This window comes from Botrytis fragariae, assembly GCF_013461495.1.
Source record: "Botrytis fragariae strain BVB16 chromosome Unknown tig00000012, whole genome shotgun sequence".
NCBI lineage: Eukaryota > Fungi > Ascomycota > Leotiomycetes > Helotiales > Sclerotiniaceae > Botrytis > Botrytis fragariae.
Genome location: NW_023500989.1, coordinates 3,175,848 through 3,196,828, shown reverse-complemented (window position 1 = coordinate 3,196,828; position 20,981 = coordinate 3,175,848). Strand labels below are relative to the sequence as shown.

The following is a 20,981-nucleotide window of genomic DNA, read 5'->3' as shown; positions in this document are numbered from 1 at the left end:
GTGGTGTATTGTTCAGTGACAGTCAGCTTGGTCCTGGAGAAACCTATGCGGCATAGATTGTATTGCATTGGTATTTTTCTACGGCAGTCGTCCATTGAATTAGTAGGATAGGATAGGAGTAGATCATATTGATGATCAAATCTGCACTTTATCACAGGATTTTAATTGCATACTATTATCCACGATCACTTTCATTGTGAAGGGATGTCAGTATCTCTCTTGCGGGAGGAATAACAAGTAGATGCCTCATTCATCGAGGGTTATTCTGACTCTTACCTTCATCGGCTGTAGTTCGGTTGATATTGATTGTACCGCGTCGACAACATCTCAATCATTTCTTTCCAATTTCCAATCCAAGATCAGATGTCCACATGATCTTTGTCGGAAGATAAGCAAAACATTACTTACTTGTAATGTTCACCTGGTGGTCGTCCAATATGATAAGCTAAGCCTTCTATCACGGACAATCATCCGAACCTCAAATGTGGGGAAAGGTTCCACTAGAACTTCACGCCTTTAGATAGACATATGCTTACTAGACGTTCTTTCTTATCTTGTTCCTCGTCATATAGTTTCCATTTTGATTCTTTATTGCTTTTCAAACTGCGTGCAAGACTACAACTCGGACAAAACAGACTTCTTCAATTAATCGATCAATCCCGTCTCAATTTATCAAGCAAGTATGGTCGACTCAACTCCACAAACCCTTCGTCCAAATCTCCCCGAAACCCTCCGTATCCTCCGTCTCGATCCAATCCATACACCCTCACCAGATTTCTCACCTCTCCCAATCCCTTATACCGTCACCGAGCTACCCAATCCTCCTCCAAAAGGTGACGAACTAATGACATATCTCAAACCCGCCCATGTCTTAATCTCCACTCGTTTCTTCCTCACCTCTACCATTCTATCCCAACTACCAAATTTGAAGCACATAGCTATTCTCGCCATCGGAACAGATCATGTCGATATTGCTTACTGTAAAGAACATGGGATTTCAGTATCAAATGTTCCAGCAGCAAGTAATGAAGCGGTGTCAGAACATGGATTAACGTTGTATATGGCGCTTAGAAGAAATGTAGTAGGGATGCATGAGAGGACCAGAGAGGGAAAGGAATGGAAGGAGAAGGGGAGTTTGAGTGAGCATTTCTATGGGGGATTGATGACAGGGTTTAAGGGGGAAGTGGTGGGAATTGTAGGGGGTGGGGAGTTAGGTACGATTGCAGTTTGATTTTTCTTGGTGTTATTTTTGAAGGCTGAAATCGAAGGAGTGATTGAAACGTAGTTCGCTTCATGCTTATCTTACAATCATCTATCAGTAGGAGGTATTTCCTAGGTGATGTTGTCAAAGTTGGCCAGATCATGCGATATGGCACTCTACTGAGCTCTCATCTCCTTTTCAAACCAAGGTAGTCAGTAGTCTGAATGATGTATTCCGTATGAGGAACACAGTATCCAATAGTCTTGGCTGCAGTCCAATGATATGAAGTTTTGCATATCTAAAAGCAGTCAGAAATCTGAAGATGATTCAACATTCCAATCAAATTCAATGTCTTGAATAATTTGAATGATTCAATTGTTTTGGAGATTCAGATAATCTTCATGTTGAACTGCAGTCCAGACTATTGGATACTCTGATGAGGACCGAGTGTCCAAATGAGCTTCCGGCATTGAAAGCTTCTGGTTCTTTCCCTGTCGGACTGGGCCACTGAAGACTTTACCCACAATCCCACAACACCAAGCACACGAACCACAAAACTAACAAAGCATAGGAAACCGAGTAGCAGACCTTTGTCGAGCCCTAGGAATGACGGTCCAGTTCAGCGAGCGAAAAGGCGTCCCTGAAACTGAAACCCGTCCAGATTATGCCTCATTCACCACCGTCATGAAAATCAGTACCGTCCTCTTCCTTTCTCTCCCCTTGACACCCACCACGGAAAACATGATTGCCGCGGCGGAATTATCAATAATGAGACCAGACACTCTCATCATCAATATCGCACGAGGAGGAATAGTCAATGAGGAGGATTTAGTAGATGCATTGAAGCAAGGCAAAATTGCTGGAGCCGCAACGGATGTTTATGTAGAAGAACCAGCCGGAGAAAATAATACGTTGGTGAAAGCAGCGAGAGATAGCGAATTGCGGGATAGTGGAAGATTAATTTTGAGTCCTCATGTTGCTTGGTATGGAATAAGTAGTGTGGAGAAATTGAGGAGGGTTGTGACGGAGAATATCAAAGGGTGGTGTGAGGGTGCTGGCGGGAATGTTGTGGGTTGATTTTTTGAGGGGTAAAGTGAACAGTATAGGAATAGAAAGGCTGAGGCTACATGACGTGCAGATTTCAATCAAGTCAATACCATTTAAATCATGGATCTTCATTATTCCGATCTCCGGATACTTAATTGAATTCACATGCTGAGGTCTTTCGATTTTGACATCTTTTTTTGTGTATTCACAATTGAAATAAGCGAGTATATGATCATGAGAAGGCCTTCAATTTAATTATTGTTAATGTATATCCTAGATCAAACTTCCCACTACTTCTTGTATATCAATCTATGTCTAATTACAAATTACCCCAACCCATTAAACATGACTCTGGGTTATTCATCAGATCGTCAATCATGGTGCACATTCCCAATCCGCACTATCTACCAATTCCACTTCTGATCAACAGGTCTGTCATCCAAAGCCCACGATTTCCATTTCTCTAATAGCTCAATTTCTCCCTCTGTAACGGCAAACCAGAAATTCTTGCTAAACCATGCGTTGAAGAGCTCGGCTGTGCTCCACTCAAAATGTAGGGAATTGTCGCATTTGTACAGGGTATCGACGAGGAAGAGATGCCAGGGGCGGCCGGTGATGGTGGTTGTTGGACTGGGTGAGGATCGGGATTGGGATGAAGGAGATGAGGGAATCGAAGGCGTTGAATAAGTTGAAGGTGTCAACGAATCAGATGGCATATCCTCCTTTTTATCCTCAGCATCATCCTCAAATGTAGGTTCAGAGTGAGCCGAAGGAGTTGATGGTGATTCAACAGATGTCCATTCACCTGAAGAAGTTGAGGGGGTCAAGAGACCCGGTTCCATTTCCTCCTCTTCATCTTCACCTTCATTTTCATCTTTGTTACTAACCTCATTCTCAACTGCGGCCATTTCTACATTTTCGAAAATATCTTCCAATTTTCTTTCCAATCCCTCTAATTGCTCAATCATTCGTGGCATATTAGATTCTGATATTGAGTACAATTTTTCGATATTTTGTTCGGTTTCTATGATGATTCGCACTGCGTTATGTCTCTCTACTGAATTTAGATCTCGGGTAACTGAGTCGATCATTTCACGGAGTCTTGATCTCAAAGGACTTGGAAGGCTAACGATGATTGTTGACCGGGGTTTAGTAGATTGAAGTGGAGAAAGAGAAAAAGTCGGGGATATTGTTTCGTCGGCGATAGAATGTTTATCGAGACTGTCTTGGGTTTCTTCCTCGGTGTCGAAGTCTACAAAGTTGAGCCAAAGATGCTTCCTTGTTTGGGACAAGGGAGGTTGATTCTCTGAATGTCTGAGATCGGAAGAAATTTTCATTTCCTTCTTATTGTCTGCATCGGTCTCGGATTTTTGTATTTCCTTTAGTTTCCATATCATTTTCTTGTATGGGTGTGTTTCTTCTGACCCTGTGACAATATTGTATTGAATTCCGTCTAGTAGTGAAGACATGTAACTGATGATTGCGGAGATTGGCTCAGGGTAGTTTGCAGAGTGAGGGTTTTCTTCCCTTTTCTCATTCTCAGCAGCGTTCTTTTTCTCCACCCCAAATGGCTTCTGGAAATGCTCCAATGTGATATCTACACACACTTCACCGATTTCGTAAGCAGCGCCAATTAAAAGCCAGCAAGGTTTGACAGTGATCATAACTGCGAGGAGCTTCAGCTTTCCTCCCGTCTCCAGAAGTGAAATCGCAAGTAATTTGCGCCCAATTTGATAGAAAACATAGTAGATGAGGAAGTCTGGATCTAGACTGATTGAAACCATGAGCGCTACGATAATTTTTGCTGTGTTCTTCCAAGGAAGGATCTGAGATGTGACGGTTTTGTAGTTGGAAGTAGGGTAGAGTAAGGGTATTCTTGTAATCATCATCAAGATAAAGAGATATATTGTGAAGATGGTGAGTGCTCGTGATAGTAATGATAGGTGGTAGGAAGATGTTCGGAGTGAAGATATGCATTGATGGACTTGGGGAGAAGTCATGTTCGCTGGATTCGTCATGGTTATTTCTGGTTTGTGTGTAAAGGTATATGTGAGGGTATGCGTAAAGGTATGCGCGAACATATATCTGAATGTTGGTATAAGGAGGAGGAGAGCAAGTTTTCTCAAATGCGGGCGGGACAACCTTTATATAGAAAATTTCCATGCAAGCCAGCCAAGTTCCAAGAACAGATCTACCTGCTAAAGACAAACCGTTGAATCTAGTCCGGAGAATTCAGTATCTTAGTACTGAAAAGTCTTTGCAGTACTTGATGAGCTCTATAGTGGAAGGAGCTAGCCTGAATAGGCATATATTTTACAATAAGACCAGTCTTTGTGCCCTTAGGGGTATGACCTGGCTCAATGGTAGTCTAGGTCATTATAGTAAATTTCAGTTTTCTTCTGCCTTTGAGTTTTGAGTTGGTGCTAAATATTAACTACTGATATCTAGTCTACGAGCTAAGAGATTTAACTCTCTTCCTGTGTGGGGGAGACAGATTTATGAGTCTAATATCTTAGTTTTCATGCTAGTTGTGCGCTAAAATGAGGGGGACAGATTTGACATCTCGCTTAAACGAAGGCGCGGAGAAGTTCTGCAAGATGTGATTTCATGATCGTACTCGATTGCGGATAATCTAGATACTTTATCTATGTAGTTAATCTTTGTAGGAATAAAGATTTATATTTTTCTCATTCAGGATCCATCTCAACTACACTCTCCCTTCTGTAATGAAGAGGTCATTCCAAACCATGAATTATATTGTTTGTTGAGACTTACGTCACAAACTTTCACTTTGTTCTGTGTGGAATACTTTTTCGACAATAAACTTTGATTGAAAACTTAAAGTTCCAACGGTAGATAGATTATCAGATAAATGCGTGTGGGCGGTTGTGCAATTCTTTGAGATTAGATAGTAATCTGGTGTAATGCTTTCACTACTTTAGCTTCAATGTTTTCTTTCTTCTCTTCCAAGATGCAGGTGAGCGAAAGATGAAATTACAGAAGGACAACGTATACTTTTACACTTTAAGAGAATGCTTGGACGGAAGAAGGTTTTAACTTCTAGGACAAGATAGCCAAGAACTCGGAATTCCAGTTTTCGTTTGATATGACATTCCGGCTTGTGCTACTGCAGGTATTTTAAAGGTACTACTATTTTTAGATCAAATATGTCTGTTAAAGGGGGCAGTGATTGTTCATGATGAGGATAGAATTGATAGGTAGAAGGCATAAAATAAACTTTCGGGCGGCCGATCAAAGTCTGTGATGAAATTTCTAGAACAAACACATTAGTACTAGTGTCAATGATTTACTTTGGCTATCAATCTAGCTCAATCACCAAAAGACTTGATAATCACCAATTACAATGTTGAATATCGTGATGAATCGGAAAATTTTCAAGACTTTATCTGTCTATAGTTGGCATGACGGATGCTTAATACTAGCACAGCCTTTTCGAAGACGACATAAGACATCCACGTCATTTAGGTCCTTCGATATTCGAACATTGACAACCTCTGAAGTTTGTGAAATTTTCAATGCTCAATTATCAGTCACAGAATCACTTATCCAGCAGATAAAATATTCCAGTACGGCGTCGATCACAAGAGCTCCGGTCCCAGCCAATCTCGATGAATGCTATTGTCCCGATTAACAGTGTTTCCTTACCTTTTCGGAGACAATGAAACCATTCAGAAAAACGTCTTCAGAAAGAAGAAACAATATTTGAATCAAATCAATGTAGTGACAAGGGCAATCGTCGAGGGGTCGATGAAATAACTGAGTGTTCACGCAGAGATTATACAAGAGAAATCCATGAGAATTTTTCATGAGAACCGTATTTAATTATTTAACATTTCATTATACAAAATAGACCGTCATTAATTATCATCCAAAATTTCCTTAATCGTTCATCGTAACCGCACTGGAGAAAAATCACAGCCCAAACTTTTACCATCCCTTATTCTTCTACCCCCTCATTCTCTTAGGTAAACTGCATGTCCTCATGACTTGACAGGTTTCTTTGAAACTTGATCTGCCTTTTCACTACCGGTTGTCTTTTCACTACCGGTTGTCTTTTCACTACCAGTTGTCGTCTCACTACCATTTGTCGTTTCACTACCAGTTGTCTTTACACTATCAGTTGCCTTCTCACTGCCAGTTACCATCTCACTACCAGTGACCTTCTGAACAGCCTTGGTCATTCTCCCTTCTTCAACTCGTCTCTGTTCATCCATAGACCTATTCGAGACAATGCGAGCGCGAATATTTTGTATGGCGATAGCAAAAATGATGATGAAAAAGAAGGCGATAGAGACACCTGCAATGTAGGCGGGTCTTTGCTCGTCACTTATGGATTTTGCATCATGTGTTGGAATACATGATCTCAAGGTGATAGCTTTGGCGCAAGTGCTGTTTTTGGAGGTGATTCCAACGTAGAAGTTATCGGTACTGTTGGAATTCATGGTGTTGTTGGGATTCATGGTTATGATTTGGTAGATGTCGAGTTGAATTTGATTGTTTGTGTAGAAAGAGATGATGTAGAAAGCGATTGTATATATGTATATTATGTAAACTGAGTGATAGATTCGCGAATGTTTGTAAAAGAGTGATTGGATATGATCAGAACGTGAAGAAAAATTGGGGAAATATTTATATGCGTTCGTGAAGCTGTACGCTAAGAAAAAACGATCAATATAGGGGTTACTTCATCCTATCAGATAAAGCATATAATTAGTTGCCATGTTTAAAGTCTAATTTAGGGATGATCTCTAATAGTGAATGACGTTTTCCTGAGGCGCACATATGGAATTTACTATTCAGCCTGAAACTAGTTCTGTGATATCAATTGGCTCATGGGCGATCTGCACTAATTGCGGTATTTGAACATAGATTGTCCCATGACCGCTCGGCATTGCTTGTGAGAGACATAAAAAGAAATAAAAAAGTGTTTAGGTTTTATCCAAAGCCACAAATCATGGTTGACAGTAAGACGATATTTTGAGCTTAAGTGATTTTCGAATCTGACGAGCAGATACTTCATCGAGTGCAAGGTCTTTAAAGTTTTAAAGGAGTAGACTTCAATGCTAAAACTGTTGGTCCATTGATGACATTCAAATCTCAGGACAAACTGAAACTGACTGCCTTGGTAAGGTACAGTTCAGCGCGAGTCGCTATGATGAAAGACACGCTGACATTCTCTCTTGAGTAATGGTGCGACGAAGATGCGGGAGGAGCCAAGGAAGCTATAGAGAGGGGATTATGGATGACAAGACAACCCCTCTTAGGATACACACTGCTTATTGCCATCTTAGGTATATAACCCGTTTAGCTGAAGATCGAAATGTGTGGATTGGGATGATATGCCAGGTACTAGTGCAGAGTGGATTCTAGCGGCTCTTGGAAGAGCGACCCTATGAATGCCATTTAGGACTTTGTTTGGACGACTTTGTTCATCGTCATCTTAGTTTGTAACAGAAGTGTAAATGAAATGTGATTTGGTCATAGGGATATAGAAATGACGGTACTCGAGTCCTAGTGCTTTATAAAATTAGATTACCAAGGCTATCGAATACTAATCGAACGCTTCTGAGAATGTGGCCTATGAAAAAAGGTCATAGATATGCAACAAAAACTTTGAAAGAGCTGTAAAGAAGTTTAACTGGATGACAGTAATGTTAATGAACACCATTAGAGTTTTGGATCGGCATTAGCTGACGAGGAGAACTGTAAGGAACAGAACCAATAGCTAATCAGAATATCGAATGAACATCAGAAGAGGCTAGGACAAGAAAAAATGACCTCGGGACAAATCGTGGAGTACTTGCTTCTAAACTAAAGAGGCAGATCAGGAACATGCAGGATTGAAAAAATTCCAATCATATCTGGGTTGGTAAGACAAGATACAATAATAACTTCAACAATGATGACATATGGAATTTTACTTTCTGACATACTCATCACTTCCAAACATTATGGCAAGGATGAAAGTTTCGAAAGCTCGGAGTGATACGGTCCACTCATCTTTTCCAGCCTCTGCACGTAACTTCCTTGATGTCAAGTAAACCACGTTACAAAAATTTGTTGGCTGTACTTTAGGTTATCAGTCAATTCATCAAGTTAAATCCCTATATCATCGAGGATTGGCAATTTTCCCGGAGAAGTCTAAACATCGATCTACAACAATTGCCGCATTCTTTGCTTCTTTGTATCATCGCATTTTATCCCCCACGAGGAGAATATCATGGGATGCATTTTGAAATTCATGCAACTCCACTTTATTACCCTCTACCTCCTTCCTCTCCGCTGCAAACTCAACAATTGTATGGGTAAGTACCTCCCTCCACCTTTCGATCACCATTCATATAAGTACTGGTGTGGGAAATGAATGGGGTAGTAGTGAGAACCAAGAATTCGTGATTTCCATTAGGTCTGGGAAATAGAGAATGATATCCCATTCTAATGTGAAGCCTGCTAGGTAATCCTGTTATGTAATTCCGATGCGAATCGATATGGGCACAAGTTTGAGATGGGAGATCAATAGATAGACTCCACAATGTACAACTGACAAGATTGGGTAAGAATTAACCATTCCCACCATTTGATTTCTGCTCAGAAACATGTCTCAACAACGCAACCGCAATGTCTCCTCCAGCAAAATCTAACGAAATGATAATTTTAGATGGAGAGATACCCGGATAAACAAGATGCTTGTATACAGTGACCCCGTCCTGGAGAGCCACTGAGAATTACAAAGCGGAACCGTCGACAAGGTTGTATTGGACAAGCAGTGCATATTCAGCACTGTGTTTGATGAGAAGCTCGGCCGCATCCGACCATTCAGATGTTCGACGAGATTCGAATATAAATGAGGCACTGTGAAAGTGTATAACGACGGTGTCTTGTTCGTCGAATTAGAAATTTTCTGAGTGCTATGTGCCTCCACTCATAGGTGATATGACGGGAGCAATGGCAAGAATGTCACTATAAATCTTTTTTTTTTATGCTTTGATTATTAGAAATCAATCTCCTTCTGTCCCTGGATCCATTGACAGAGGTAGTGCAAGCTTGGTATATGTGATAAGGCAGAGGGCAATTCGATAAATTCGTTGATCATGGCGTAGCGATGTGTCCATGTAGAATTTTGACGTCTAAATTTGGGATGTAGTGGCGACTAAGAAAAAGCAAATGGGCTGTAAGATGAATTGCTGCGACGGAGAACTATAAAGCTTTCCTAGGCTATCGAGCGTGGAAACCTGTCAGAGGCGGATCTATTTCGAATTCAGGGGGGAACAGGTTTCAGCAGGAGCATGATGACGACCGCTTCCGAAGTTGAGAATGGTGTATCAAATCTACTTCAGGAATCCAAGCAGAATGAATCGAATAGGCGACTAGAATGCTACTTTTCATATAAGCGCAGTGTAAAACCCACGATTACTGGATGTAGACGGGAATAAAGCAGTGTGATGATAGTAATTCAAAGATTATTCAAGTACCACTTGTCACCATTTTGTCTACACTTGTAGGAATTAAGATTTTGAAAGGTGCATCAGTATCATGTTTGGTAACCAACATTTGTGTATGTTGGCGGTTGTGTATGTTGGGAGCGTAGCTCCACCGTGCCCAATTGATAGCACAAACCTATCAACTTGATCAGAATGTGGTATTCGATCACTGCGTAATCATTTGTATACTTATTCATGCCTTTGGTGGAAAATGTATCACTTGTTCTATAGGGTATCATCTGAATTTCCAAGCCAAATCAATCCATCCCAGGAAGCCCTTCAGTCCCACCAATCTTTTCCCAAAATGCTTCGAAGTCGACTCCTTGTGACTCGAACATTACTTTGGCCTTCTCCATTGTGGCCTTTTGCTGCTCCGGACCAAATCCTTCTGGTTTCGAGGATTCGAACTGAACCAATTCAATCCATTTGAAGAAAAGGTTTTCCTTCCCCATTAATGTCAACTCATCCTTGAAAGCTGTTATTTTCTTCCTTCCCAACTCTTCCTTACTATTTGGGTCGATAGGAGCCTCAGTTTGAATCATCCATCCATAAGCTGCGTGCCATGCGAAAACAGTCGTCTTGAAATCTTGAAGATCCATAGTCTTCTTATCCACCAGTTTTGTAGCCTGAATCATAGCTTTCCAATCCAAATCCCATTCTCTGTTCAACATCAAATATCCGGTCTTTTGTGACAACCATAATGGTTCAATGGCCCTTCTGACATTCGATGCCATTAATTCTTTTCCAGTTTCATTATCTTCCTTTAAGAAGTCCCCGATTGTTTGATCCCATTTTCTACTACGACGCACAACAATCTCTGTTTCGCGGAAACCTACTCCTAATCTCCATGACACCGGATTACCAATCGTTCGTCCCAGGAAGAAATCTCGAGGCCATGGCCAAACAAAAATATATAGAAGTAGATCGATCATGAATATTGAAGCACGACGTAAAATCTCGTATCCTGTATCATTCAATGGTATCTTATGAGTTTCAATGGTTGTCTCGTTGTAATTCCCCATCATCGAAAAACAAATCTTCATGTAAAAGGGGAAGACAGTAGAAGCGCGCCATAGGAGTCCTACAACAATTGCAACATTCATAAGCACCGGAACCACGAAGATCTTCTTTTTGAAGTCTGCGGGATGTTTGTCGATATGCGCAATGTAAATATGATACTTCGAGAGCTTCTCTAGGAATGGTTGAAGCTTTGGAGGAGGCCGTGTAAAGGGGGCAGGAGGTTCATCTGAAGTGGTTGGGGGCGATCTCTTAGCAGAGGTAGTATTAAAAGTCCTCTTGGACTTCGCTTTAGGAGGCATAATGACCCGTGGATACAAGAATGTATTAAAAATTATGTGGTTGTGAAGTCTAATTTGTATGGACTATAAATGGAAAGGGCTGGAACAATGTCTCGGAATATCTAAATGCGTAGTTGGTACTTTTCGGTATCCGTAAATTCCTTCAATCATTATGATGGCAACTTTATGAAAATTATTTAAATATTCATTGAAACGACAATGCAATCATGAGGAGGGGTCGCAATTTAATAAAGGTATGCGAACTCAAATTGTATTATACTTTATGATATTCTAATTAATATAGGAAACATCAGCTCCATCAGTATGCGCTTTTTGTTGGCATCGACTTGGAGCAATTGGCCCTACTTCACATACACAGCGGCGATTTTTACAATCCTCTAATTCGAGATCAAAACCACCCGCCGAAGGTACTGCGGTACGAGAATCTGAAGAGTATGAATCAACTCCGCTTGCGCAGCCCAAGGTATCTGCTACATCATGGCGCCCTGGACCTGGGATGGGAAGTGGCTTCAATAAACCGGCCTTTGGAGGTTCTAAAATTCCTGGAGTAGGGCCTTCTGCTAGCTTCGGTCGTCCAGCTGCTGGAATTCCTATGAAGTCAAGAATACCAGATCCTCCCAAACCAGAGCGACCTGCACAGCCTTCTGCCGAAGAAGAGTTCCGTGTAAGTCAACAACGAAAAGTCGAGATACATTCAGGGCCAGGGCCCGAGACAAATAGAGCATTTAGACCACCACCACGTTCACAAAAAGAGAAACTGGAGATAGCTAAGGTCGCCGCGAAAAGGAAGGAGACTATGGATATACATGCGATGAATAAGCAGCACACTGTACAGGATGCGCCTTTGCGATTTTTTGAGAAAGACGATCCTCGTATTCGTAGACAGACTTCCAGTCAAATAATCAATGACTCAACTGAAACAACTACTCCAAACGAAAGCAATGGCGAGCCCTCCAAAGATGTATCCAAATGGACCCAATTAAGAAAGAAGGTTGGAGAAAATCGACCGCCGCCACCAGTTCAACAACCACAAGATCCTATCACTGAGGCTCAAGCCAGAAGAGAACAGGAAGCTAGTTCGGGGACTTACACGCCGCTGAGAGGTAGACTTCCATCAGAAAGAGGTCGATTTACAGAACTTCCAAGAGCGGACATGTGGAGTAGGCCAAATAGTTATAATAGAAGTGATAACATGGCCCAAACCTCACAAACGAGTCCCGCAAATGATTATCAATCCTCGCAAAACAATGGTCACAGCAGATCCATATTCAATTCACGCCCTGCCACAAACTCTGAACCCGCACGTCCAGCTCAATCAGCACAATCAGCTCGCAATATGTTGAAGCCTCTTGGATCTTTCGGACCTTCATTTGGTGCAGGTTTTGGTAAGACCGGTGGAAGTAGTTTTAAGATTCCCGGTTTGACAAGTCCAATCCCATTGATTGATTTGGCGAAACATCAGGAATTTCAAGATCCGGTTGAGAAGCCTGCCGAAAAACAAGTAGCTTATAGTCCACTAGCGACAGAGCCGGAGGAGTCAAATGTGCGCGAAAAAGTGATGAACGAATTTTCATCTCCAGCGGAATTAGAAACGAGGCATCGAAGATTATCGGGACGTTGGGGAGCCGACGAAGATGTCGGGAATAATCCAAATCACAGAGATCACTCGTTGCCAAAAAATGCCCACAGTAAACAAGCTAAAAAGGCAGCCAGGAGACAGCGGGAAATGAAAACGGACCAAGACGAAGATGAAGCGAGTGAGTTAGCTGCTGAGCGAGCAGAACTCAAAAGGCAAAGAAAGCGTGAAAAGGCGGCAAAGAAAGCAGCTGCACCAACCCCTATGATTTTGCCAGAGTTCATCAGCGTCTCGAATTTAGCCGTCGCACTCAGAGTCAAGCTTGAAGATTTCCTCGATAGACTGGAAGAATTAGGTTTCGAAGGTGTTAATCATGATCACATTTTGAACGCTGAAAATGCTGGACTTATTGCTATGGAATATAATTTTGAGGCTATCATTGAAAGAGGTGAATCTGAAGATTTGAAAGCTAGACCTCCAGCCGAAGATCCATCAATACTACCTCAAAGAGCTCCGGTTGTTACCATTATGGGACATGTTGATCATGGTAAAACTACAATTCTTGATTATCTACGAAAATCTTCCGTTGCGGCATCAGAACATGGTGGTATTACACAACATATCGGAGCATTTTCTGTGCCTATGCCTTCAGGGAAGACGATTACCTTCCTCGACACTCCTGGTCACGAAGCTTTCTTGAGTATGCGCCAAAGAGGTGCCAATGTTACTGATATTGTGATCTTGGTTGTTGCAGCAGATGATAGTGTTAAACCACAAACTATTGAAGCTATCAATCATGCCAAAGCAGCAAAGGTACCAATCATTGTCGCAATCAACAAAATCGATAGGCCTGAAATTGATATTGAGCGAGTGAAACAAGATCTTGCTCGTCATGGTGTCGATGTCGAAGATTTTGGTGGTGACACTCAAGTCGTATGTGTAAGTGGCAAAACCGGAAGAGGAATGGATGATTTGGAAGAAGCCGCTGTTACTCTATCCGAGATTCTTGATATGCGTGCCGAAAGAGATGGTCCAGCAGAAGGTTATGTCATCGAAGCAAGCATCAAGTCTATGGGTAAGGTTGCTACAATCTTGGTTAGGAGAGGTACCATGCGACCGGGAGATTTTATCGTCGCTGGTAAAACTTGGGCTAGAATTAGATGTCTACGCAATGAAGCTGGTATGGAGATTGAAGAAGCTGGTCCAGGTACACCAGTAGAAATCGATGGATGGAGAGAACAACCATCTGCTGGAGATGAAGTTCTTCAAGCTCCTGACGAAGCAAAGGCTAAAAGCGTTATCGAATTCCGACTTGAGAAAGAGGAAAGGGATAAATTGGCCGCGGATATGGAAGCTATCAATGAGAACCGCAAAATGGAACATGATAAACGCGAGCGTGAAAAGGCGGAGAAAGAATCTGCTCTTCTTGGTGAAGAAGGAGAAAAGGATGATTCTTCTACTCCTAACAAAGATCCTACCGGTCCTAAACCTGTCTACTTTGTCATCAAAGGAGACGTGAGTGGATCTGTAGAAGCTGTCGTCGATCAATTGAACGCAACTGGTACTAAAGAGGTAGAACCTATCGTCCTTCGATCTGGCGTCGGCAAACTCAGTGAATCTGATATTGAACATGCTGCCACTGCAAAAGGTTACGTTATCAACTTCAACACTGAGGTTGAACCAAACATTGCACAATTTGCTGCGCAAAATAAGGTCAAGATCTTGGATCATAATATCATCTATAGATTGATGGATGATGTAAGAGCTGAGATGTCGAAATTCTTACCACCGTTGGTTACGCAAAGAGTATTGGGTGAAGCTGTTGTGGCACAGATCTTCGATATCAATATCAAAGGAAGGAAGTATAGGAGTGTAGCAGGTTGTAAGGTTCGTAATGGTACCGTGTCTAAGGATGATCGATATAGGGTACTGAGAGATGGGGAGAAGGTGTTTGATGGTATGTCATTGCGCTTTGTGGTCTTTTGTTTCTTATCATTGCCTTGCCATTGCTCAGCTCTCGTTCCGACGAGTAATTGGAATTCAATATACTAACTTGTGTGATAGGTAAACTCGAATCCCTCAAGAACGTAAAGAAAGACGTTTCAGAGATGAAAAAGGGTGGTGAGTGTGGCATGGGATTTTCAGGATGGACAGACTTCCAAATCGGAGATCAAATACAGGCATATGAGGAGAAGCAAGAGAAGAGATATTTGTAATTTCTCGTAGGAGTAGTTGTGAGGATTTGATATGTATAAATATAGATTTCCACTCGCATTTGCGGGAGTCGAAGATAAGAGATGAGAGATGGATGAATGAATGAATGAATGAATGAGAGATATGGTTTTTATGTATAGAAATTAGATTAGTAGACTCTATCCTCAATTCACTCACTGCTCTTGCATGGATCGAAGATTCTCTGATTTCACTCCATTTTACCGGAAGAGATGGATGGGTTTTCTCACCTCGTCGATTGAACACATCCTATCCTTGGGGACATGGGGGAAAATGAGGTCAAAATTCATCGGCCCATAAATTCTATAACAAATCAACTACAGATAAAGTTATGAGAAATAATAGTGTTAAACAGACCTTGAGAAAGTCTTAAGTTTTAACACTATTTAAATATATAATTCGCTGGATTGAATTGAAATGGAATGATTGAATTGTGGAGAGAGGGGTTTCGCTCGTGGTTCTTCTGGACTGTTATGTTCTTTTCTCCTATGGAGACCGGTAGGTAGAGTAGAGTTCGGAGGAGAGCTAGGTGGCCAATGCCTTTCTTCGGGTAGTTGGTCGCTCGGATTGTCCTCATTGATTTGGGAAGTGTCGTGTGTTCACTTACTTGGATACTCTGTGATTGTTGTTGTTAATATTACTGTTATTAATGTTATTAATGTTGTTGATGTTAATGTTGTTAATGTTAATATTGTTAATGTTCATGCAGATATTAATGTTACAGTAGAGTATGATATACCTCCCTAGATACCAAGTAAGTCTGTGCTCCGACTGACACGAAACGAAACGAAGATTCACAAGAAACGAAACCCATTTCCTGATCATCGTTTAGTGAGGAATGTGTGTATTTCGCATGGAATCTGAACATTGATTGTTGGATTCGTCTGATGTTGATGTTGATGTTGATGTGATGTTTGAAATTCGATATCTTGAAACGGAAGGGTGGGGGATTGATGGGTAGGTAGGTATGGTGTTTTGATGGTTGTTTCGGAGGGAGGGGATGAAACTTTACTTTGCTTTCTTCTAGAGAAATACTGTGATAGGGAGATAGGTGGAATTTGGTGTGTATGTGTACTTACCTAGGGAGATTATACGGCTTCGATGCATGATTGATCGACAGAGAGAAGGGGTAGGATTTCGTTGCGAGATTTGCGTGTGGTGTTTTCGCATCGGATGGGAGGTATTGATGGGCGAGGAGAGGGGAGGGGAGGGGTTAGTCTGCTAGTCTGACTTCTTCATCTGGGTATCGTGTTGTGTTGTGTTGTGTTGGTTGGGAGTTTTGGTTTATTTCTTTCTGGACTTTTTGGATCTGGATTTATATTGATATTTATATTGTGTTATGCTATATCACATCTGAAAGTCCTCCACGATATAATTACTCAACACCCAACACCCACAACCCTTAACCTCTGCTGTACAATACAAAACAAGAACTCGTTTCCAGACCATATCAACTTTATAGATTCACACATCCACGCCTCGCCTTCATATTGATATCTATCCATTTTCGCCGAGGAGAGGGATACAAATAACATCACAAACTACACCTCGTTCAACCACACTATATAACATCACTTATAACATCCACAACCAACCCAAAACCACACCACAAAAAACGTCTCTTAGAAAATCACACTCAAAAACATCTCCCGCAAAAACCATGAAATCAGCCCTCACCTACCTCTACAGCAGCACCAAAACCGCCGCGGAGGAACGCACCCAAAATCGAGAATGGAGACGGACTTATGATGGAAATGGTGGGTATCGGGTCAGTAAATTAGAGTTTGGGGATCAGAAAGAGAGGGAGAGGAGGTTTACTATTGGGGGTTGGGGAAAGGGGATGAGAGGAGAAGGGAAAAGGAGAAGGAGAAAGAGAAAGAGAGGAGATATACTATTGGGGATTGGGAATGGGGATGGAAAGGAGGAGAGAAGCGAGGGAGAGGGAAAAGGAAAAGAAGAGAGGGATGGGGATGGGAGGGGAAGAGGAGATGATAAGTGGATTACGATCGAGGAGATGGATGGGGATGGGGATGAGGATGGGGAAGGAGAGGGGAACATGGATGGGAACGGAGAAGGAAGAGAGGGGGAAGGAATGGGAAGAAGAGAAAAAGAAAGAGAAGGAGGAAGGTGGAGAAAAAGTGTGATTTCGATGTTTCAACCGGTTTTGAAGAGGGGCGATTTTTGATTTTTGATTTCGGGAAGCGAGCTTTGGATAATGGAAATGAGAGATGGAGTATTGGTTGTTGAATGGTTTTTTGTTCATGAGGCTTTTGTAATTAATGGAATTTGATATAAATTATCTGTTATGCTTTGTGTGGATTGGATTGGGTTATAATGGAGTGATGAAAATCCAATCATCTATCCAATCATCTAGTTCTCGACGAACAATGAAAGGTTCTTATACCTGTATTATCTTTCCCTCTTCTCTTCTTATAGTTTTGGGTGATGGGAATGATAGGAATGGGTATCGTGAGAGATGGAGTACTGTTCGTTGCATACCTAATCAACGAGGCTTTTGTGATGGAATCAGATGTAAACATTGCGTTTGATTCCTTTCCATTGTTTGCATTGGATTGGATTGTAATGGAATAATGTAAATCTAAATGTCTCTCCAATCATCCAGTTCTCATATCCACCTTCCTTTCAATCCCTTCTCTTACAAAATCTACACCACAACACCCTCTCCAATCTCCACAATAGCTTTCACCAACCCCTCCATTGTTTCCCGTCTCGTTTGAATATTTACCACGGCCCTGAAGAATTTCCCCTTTTCTCCACTCGCATAATCCACCATGAATCCCCGCGTCAACAATTTCTGCGCTACATCCTGGGTGATTTTCGTATTTTGTTCTTTGTCCCCCAATTTCCCCTCCTTCGCAAAGTAAAAACAAACCTGTAAACAGGGCGGTGGATTTTGCGAAACAAGTACCAGATCCCTATGGTCTTCGACCAATTGGGCAAAATATTCCGCCACGGAAAAAGCATGATCGATCTGTTGCTGGAAACCGGATGTGCCGTAGTAGATCCAGGAGAGGGCTAGTTTGAGAGAATCTCCACGACGACCGCATTGCAGAGTGAGATCTGCGAGGTCCCAGACTTCGGCTCCGTCTTCGATGGCGTGGAAGAGGTAATCTGCGGGAAGCGTGTTTGCTTTGTGGAATTTTGAAATATCGGGTGCGAGGAGGAAGGAACAGGTTACGGGGACATTTAACATTTTATGCGGGTTTACGGCTAGAGAGTCGGCGAGGTGAGAACCTTTTAATTTGGAGGCGTGGGTGGGAGAGAAGATGGCGGGACCACCCCATGAAGCATCGATGTGGAACCAAAGGTTGTGCGATTTACAGATGGCGGAGATTTCGGTAAAGGGGTCGTAGGAACCATAGATGGTGGTTCCAGCGGTGGCATTTACGTAAAAGGGAGTTTTGTTTTCGGAAATGCTCTTTTTGATGAGGGAGTCGAGTTTGGAGGGGATCATACGACCTCGAGGATCGACGGGAACGAGAATCACGCTATTGGATCCGAGACCACACATTTGAGCGGCTTTCTCCAGGGAATAGTGACCATGCGCCGAAGTGAACAGAACGAATTGATGATTTCCATTTCCATTTTGTTTTGTGTTTGGGAAGAGAGTATTGCGGGCAATGATGATGGAGGTTGTGTTGGAAGCCGAACCACCTTGAGTTGAGATACCTCCTGCGTGAGGACCATCGAAGCCGAAGAGATTGGCAAAAGCTTTTGCCGTGGTTTTTTCAATAATGGTCAAGGCTGGGGAAACTTGGTATACATGAACCTATTGATGCGTTTAGTATAGGGCTGACATGATGGATGACATGCAAGGTTATCAGTCGTCAAGACATGACCCATGAAGGATTAATCTTACATTTGTATTTAAAACGGCCAATATTAATTCCGAAATAATTCCTACCTATCGATCAAGTTTTCAGCTGAAGTGCTTTGGAATGTGTAACTTTCACCGCTTCAATTGTGGATGCAGCGAGATGCAGATGGATACGTACCGCATTGGTGCTTGCATACAGTTTATCTAAGAATCCTTGATCCCACGTATTCACGCTGTATTTGAGCACTTGCTCGATGGATGATAGTAAACCCTCTTTTCCTTTTCCACTGCTGGGAAGATTGAAATCTAGCAATTGGAGTAATTTCTCTGGTTTGTGATGTTCGAGAAGAGTGGTTCGAGGCCCTCCACCGGCAATGGCTTTTCCATGACCGGTGTGTTTGGTCATGGCATCTTCATCGGCCGATGCGATGAATGGGATGATGAGAGATTGAACGGCATTGAGTAACTAGGATAATTAAACATGTTAGATGATGTGTACTTTTGATGGTTACTGTGGTTACTTTTGATTGCTAAGATTTGATGTGACATGGAGATGATGGGATGAAAGACATGGCTTGGTGGATTAAGGTTTTTTTGATATTGAGATGAGGTATACGGTAAGTGTAGGAAGGAAGTGAAGGAAGGAAGTGTAGGGAGGAAATGTAGAGAGGATGTGTAGGGAGGATGGGTAGGTCGTATGTGCAGGTCGTATGTGCAGGTCGTATGTGTAGGTAGCTAGGATGTGTAGGTAGCTCGGTGTGCGTATAAGATTGAAGGGGTGATGATCATGATAACGATCATGATAACTCGTAACTGGGAATGCATGAATGCATGGACTTTTCTCACATCTTCTACTTCATCGGCACGGTTCAATGGGTTTGGAGCGTCTGGCCCAGTGGAAAGCGTGTCGTCCCGGAGTGGCAAGGCGGATTCTGCTGTTACATGTGAAGACATTGTGAGGGAGGATTTGATGGAGAGGGCGAGGTGATGTGTGTGTGTAGGAAGTAGAGCGAGGAAGATCAATCGAGGAAGATCAATCGCGGAAGATCAATCGCGGAATGTCCTTGACCACCAGTGATGTATGTGTATGTGTGTGTATACCGGTGCCGGCAGCACCGCATTATAACCTCACTCAAGCAGTCAATGATGAATGGATTGACATGATATGAAACCGTAATCCACGGGATCTTACTGGCGATGACTAACCATTTGTATTAGTAACAGATGAAAATATATTCCATTCCCATGACGCAAAGATTTCACCATCATCAATCATTTCATCAGTCATTTCACCAGTCATTTCGTCAGTCATTTGGGATTGTCAAAGCCATAAACTTATTATCCCTGGTAGCCATACCTCTCTTCCACTACCCTTGGCCGGGCTGGCTGGGCCATAGCAAAACCAAAAGAGAGAGAAAAACGGCAGAATATCGGACCAAAGGAAACAGCGGTGATTTATTTGTACCTGGGCTTGAGGATGTGTAGTGATGTATGGAGGGAAGTGAAGTTGGAGGGAAGTTGGAGTGAAGTTTGAAGGAAGTGAAGTTGGAGGGAAGTGAAGTGAAGTTTGAAGGAAGTGAAGTTGGAGTGAAGTTCGACTGCAGTTCGACTGCAGTTCGACTGAAGATTAATAAAATCAAGCGAGTAACGATTGAAATCGAAACTCAAAGCAAAGAAATGAAAGAAAAAAAAAAGATTTTAAAAAAAAAGGCTGAAGATCTCACCGCTTTGATAAACGCTGGGATTTTTCTTCTGATTGACCTTCCTAGCTATGTGACAACAAGGCACGACAAGGCTTACAACCCACTTCGTTCCAACACTTTGACCAATTTACTCGTTCACTGACAGTCACTGGTGCATTTCCTCGTTATCCATCACTCGATCGACTCCATTAAAAGGTCCATTCACTCTGTTCACTCCATTCATTCATCATTTTGCCAAGAAAGTTCAGCTACGATACAAGGTTATTTCACAATCCCCAGCACTTCATAGGTAAAAAAAGTACAAAAATAAACCGCTAGCGCCCGCAATTTACATTTCCAAAACTTTTGATTCGAATTCTTCAATTACATCAACTTTCTCTGTCTGCCCTCTCCTACCTCCTGCCTCCTCCTCCACACATCCCTTGATTCAAAGGAAGAGAGAGAAAACAGAATTCATTCTTCTTTCTACATTATATTCTCACTCTTTTATTGTTTCATTTTCACATTACATTCAATTCTATTCGACTCAATTCCGTTCAACGTGATTCGATTCGATTTACCTC

The 20,981-nt window shown here is 42.0% G+C and overlaps 7 protein-coding genes across 7 annotated transcripts; 3 read left to right on the top strand and 4 right to left on the bottom strand.

The window, feature by feature from the left end:
* Positions 1-682: 682 nt before the first annotated feature.
* Positions 683-2,278, top strand: Bfra_003212 (putative glycerate dehydrogenase protein; the record flags this gene model as incomplete). Its single annotated transcript, XM_037333622.1, has 2 exons — positions 683-1,214; positions 1,773-2,278. The coding sequence occupies 2 exons, from the start codon at positions 683-685 to the stop codon at positions 2,276-2,278; spliced, it is 1,038 nt and encodes a 345-aa protein (XP_037195750.1).
* Positions 2,279-2,652: 374 nt separating this feature from the next.
* On the bottom strand, positions 2,653-4,266 carry Bfra_003211 (uncharacterized protein; the record flags this gene model as incomplete). The annotated part of the gene is made up of 1 exon (XM_037333621.1): positions 2,653-4,266. The coding sequence occupies one exon, from the start codon at positions 4,264-4,266 to the stop codon at positions 2,653-2,655; it is 1,614 nt and encodes a 537-aa protein (XP_037195749.1).
* Positions 4,267-6,249: 1,983 nt separating this feature from the next.
* On the bottom strand, positions 6,250-6,729 carry Bfra_003209 (uncharacterized protein; the record flags this gene model as incomplete). The annotated part of the gene is made up of 1 exon (XM_037333620.1): positions 6,250-6,729. The coding sequence occupies one exon, from the start codon at positions 6,727-6,729 to the stop codon at positions 6,250-6,252; it is 480 nt and encodes a 159-aa protein (XP_037195748.1).
* Positions 6,730-10,007: 3,278 nt separating this feature from the next.
* Positions 10,008-11,069, bottom strand: Bfra_003208 (uncharacterized protein; the record flags this gene model as incomplete). Its single annotated transcript, XM_037333619.1, has 1 exon — positions 10,008-11,069. The coding sequence occupies one exon, from the start codon at positions 11,067-11,069 to the stop codon at positions 10,008-10,010; it is 1,062 nt and encodes a 353-aa protein (XP_037195747.1).
* Positions 11,070-11,275: 206 nt separating this feature from the next.
* Positions 11,276-14,861, top strand: Bfra_003207 (putative mitochondrial translation initiation protein; the record flags this gene model as incomplete). Its single annotated transcript, XM_037333618.1, has 3 exons — positions 11,276-11,302; positions 11,353-14,602; positions 14,710-14,861. The coding sequence occupies 3 exons, from the start codon at positions 11,276-11,278 to the stop codon at positions 14,859-14,861; spliced, it is 3,429 nt and encodes a 1,142-aa protein (XP_037195746.1).
* A 1,676-nt stretch (positions 14,862-16,537) lies between these two features.
* Bfra_003206 (uncharacterized protein) lies at positions 16,538-17,062 on the top strand (the record flags this gene model as incomplete). The annotated part of the gene is made up of 1 exon (XM_037333617.1): positions 16,538-17,062. One exon carries the CDS (start codon positions 16,538-16,540, stop codon positions 17,060-17,062), a length of 525 nt encoding a protein of 174 aa, XP_037195745.1.
* A 480-nt stretch (positions 17,063-17,542) lies between these two features.
* On the bottom strand, positions 17,543-19,669 carry Bfra_003205 (putative glutamate decarboxylase protein; the record flags this gene model as incomplete). The annotated part of the gene is made up of 4 exons (XM_037333616.1): positions 17,543-18,667; positions 18,758-18,802; positions 18,852-19,181; positions 19,562-19,669. The coding sequence occupies 4 exons, from the start codon at positions 19,667-19,669 to the stop codon at positions 17,543-17,545; spliced, it is 1,608 nt and encodes a 535-aa protein (XP_037195744.1).
* Positions 19,670-20,981: the final 1,312 nt, after the last annotated feature.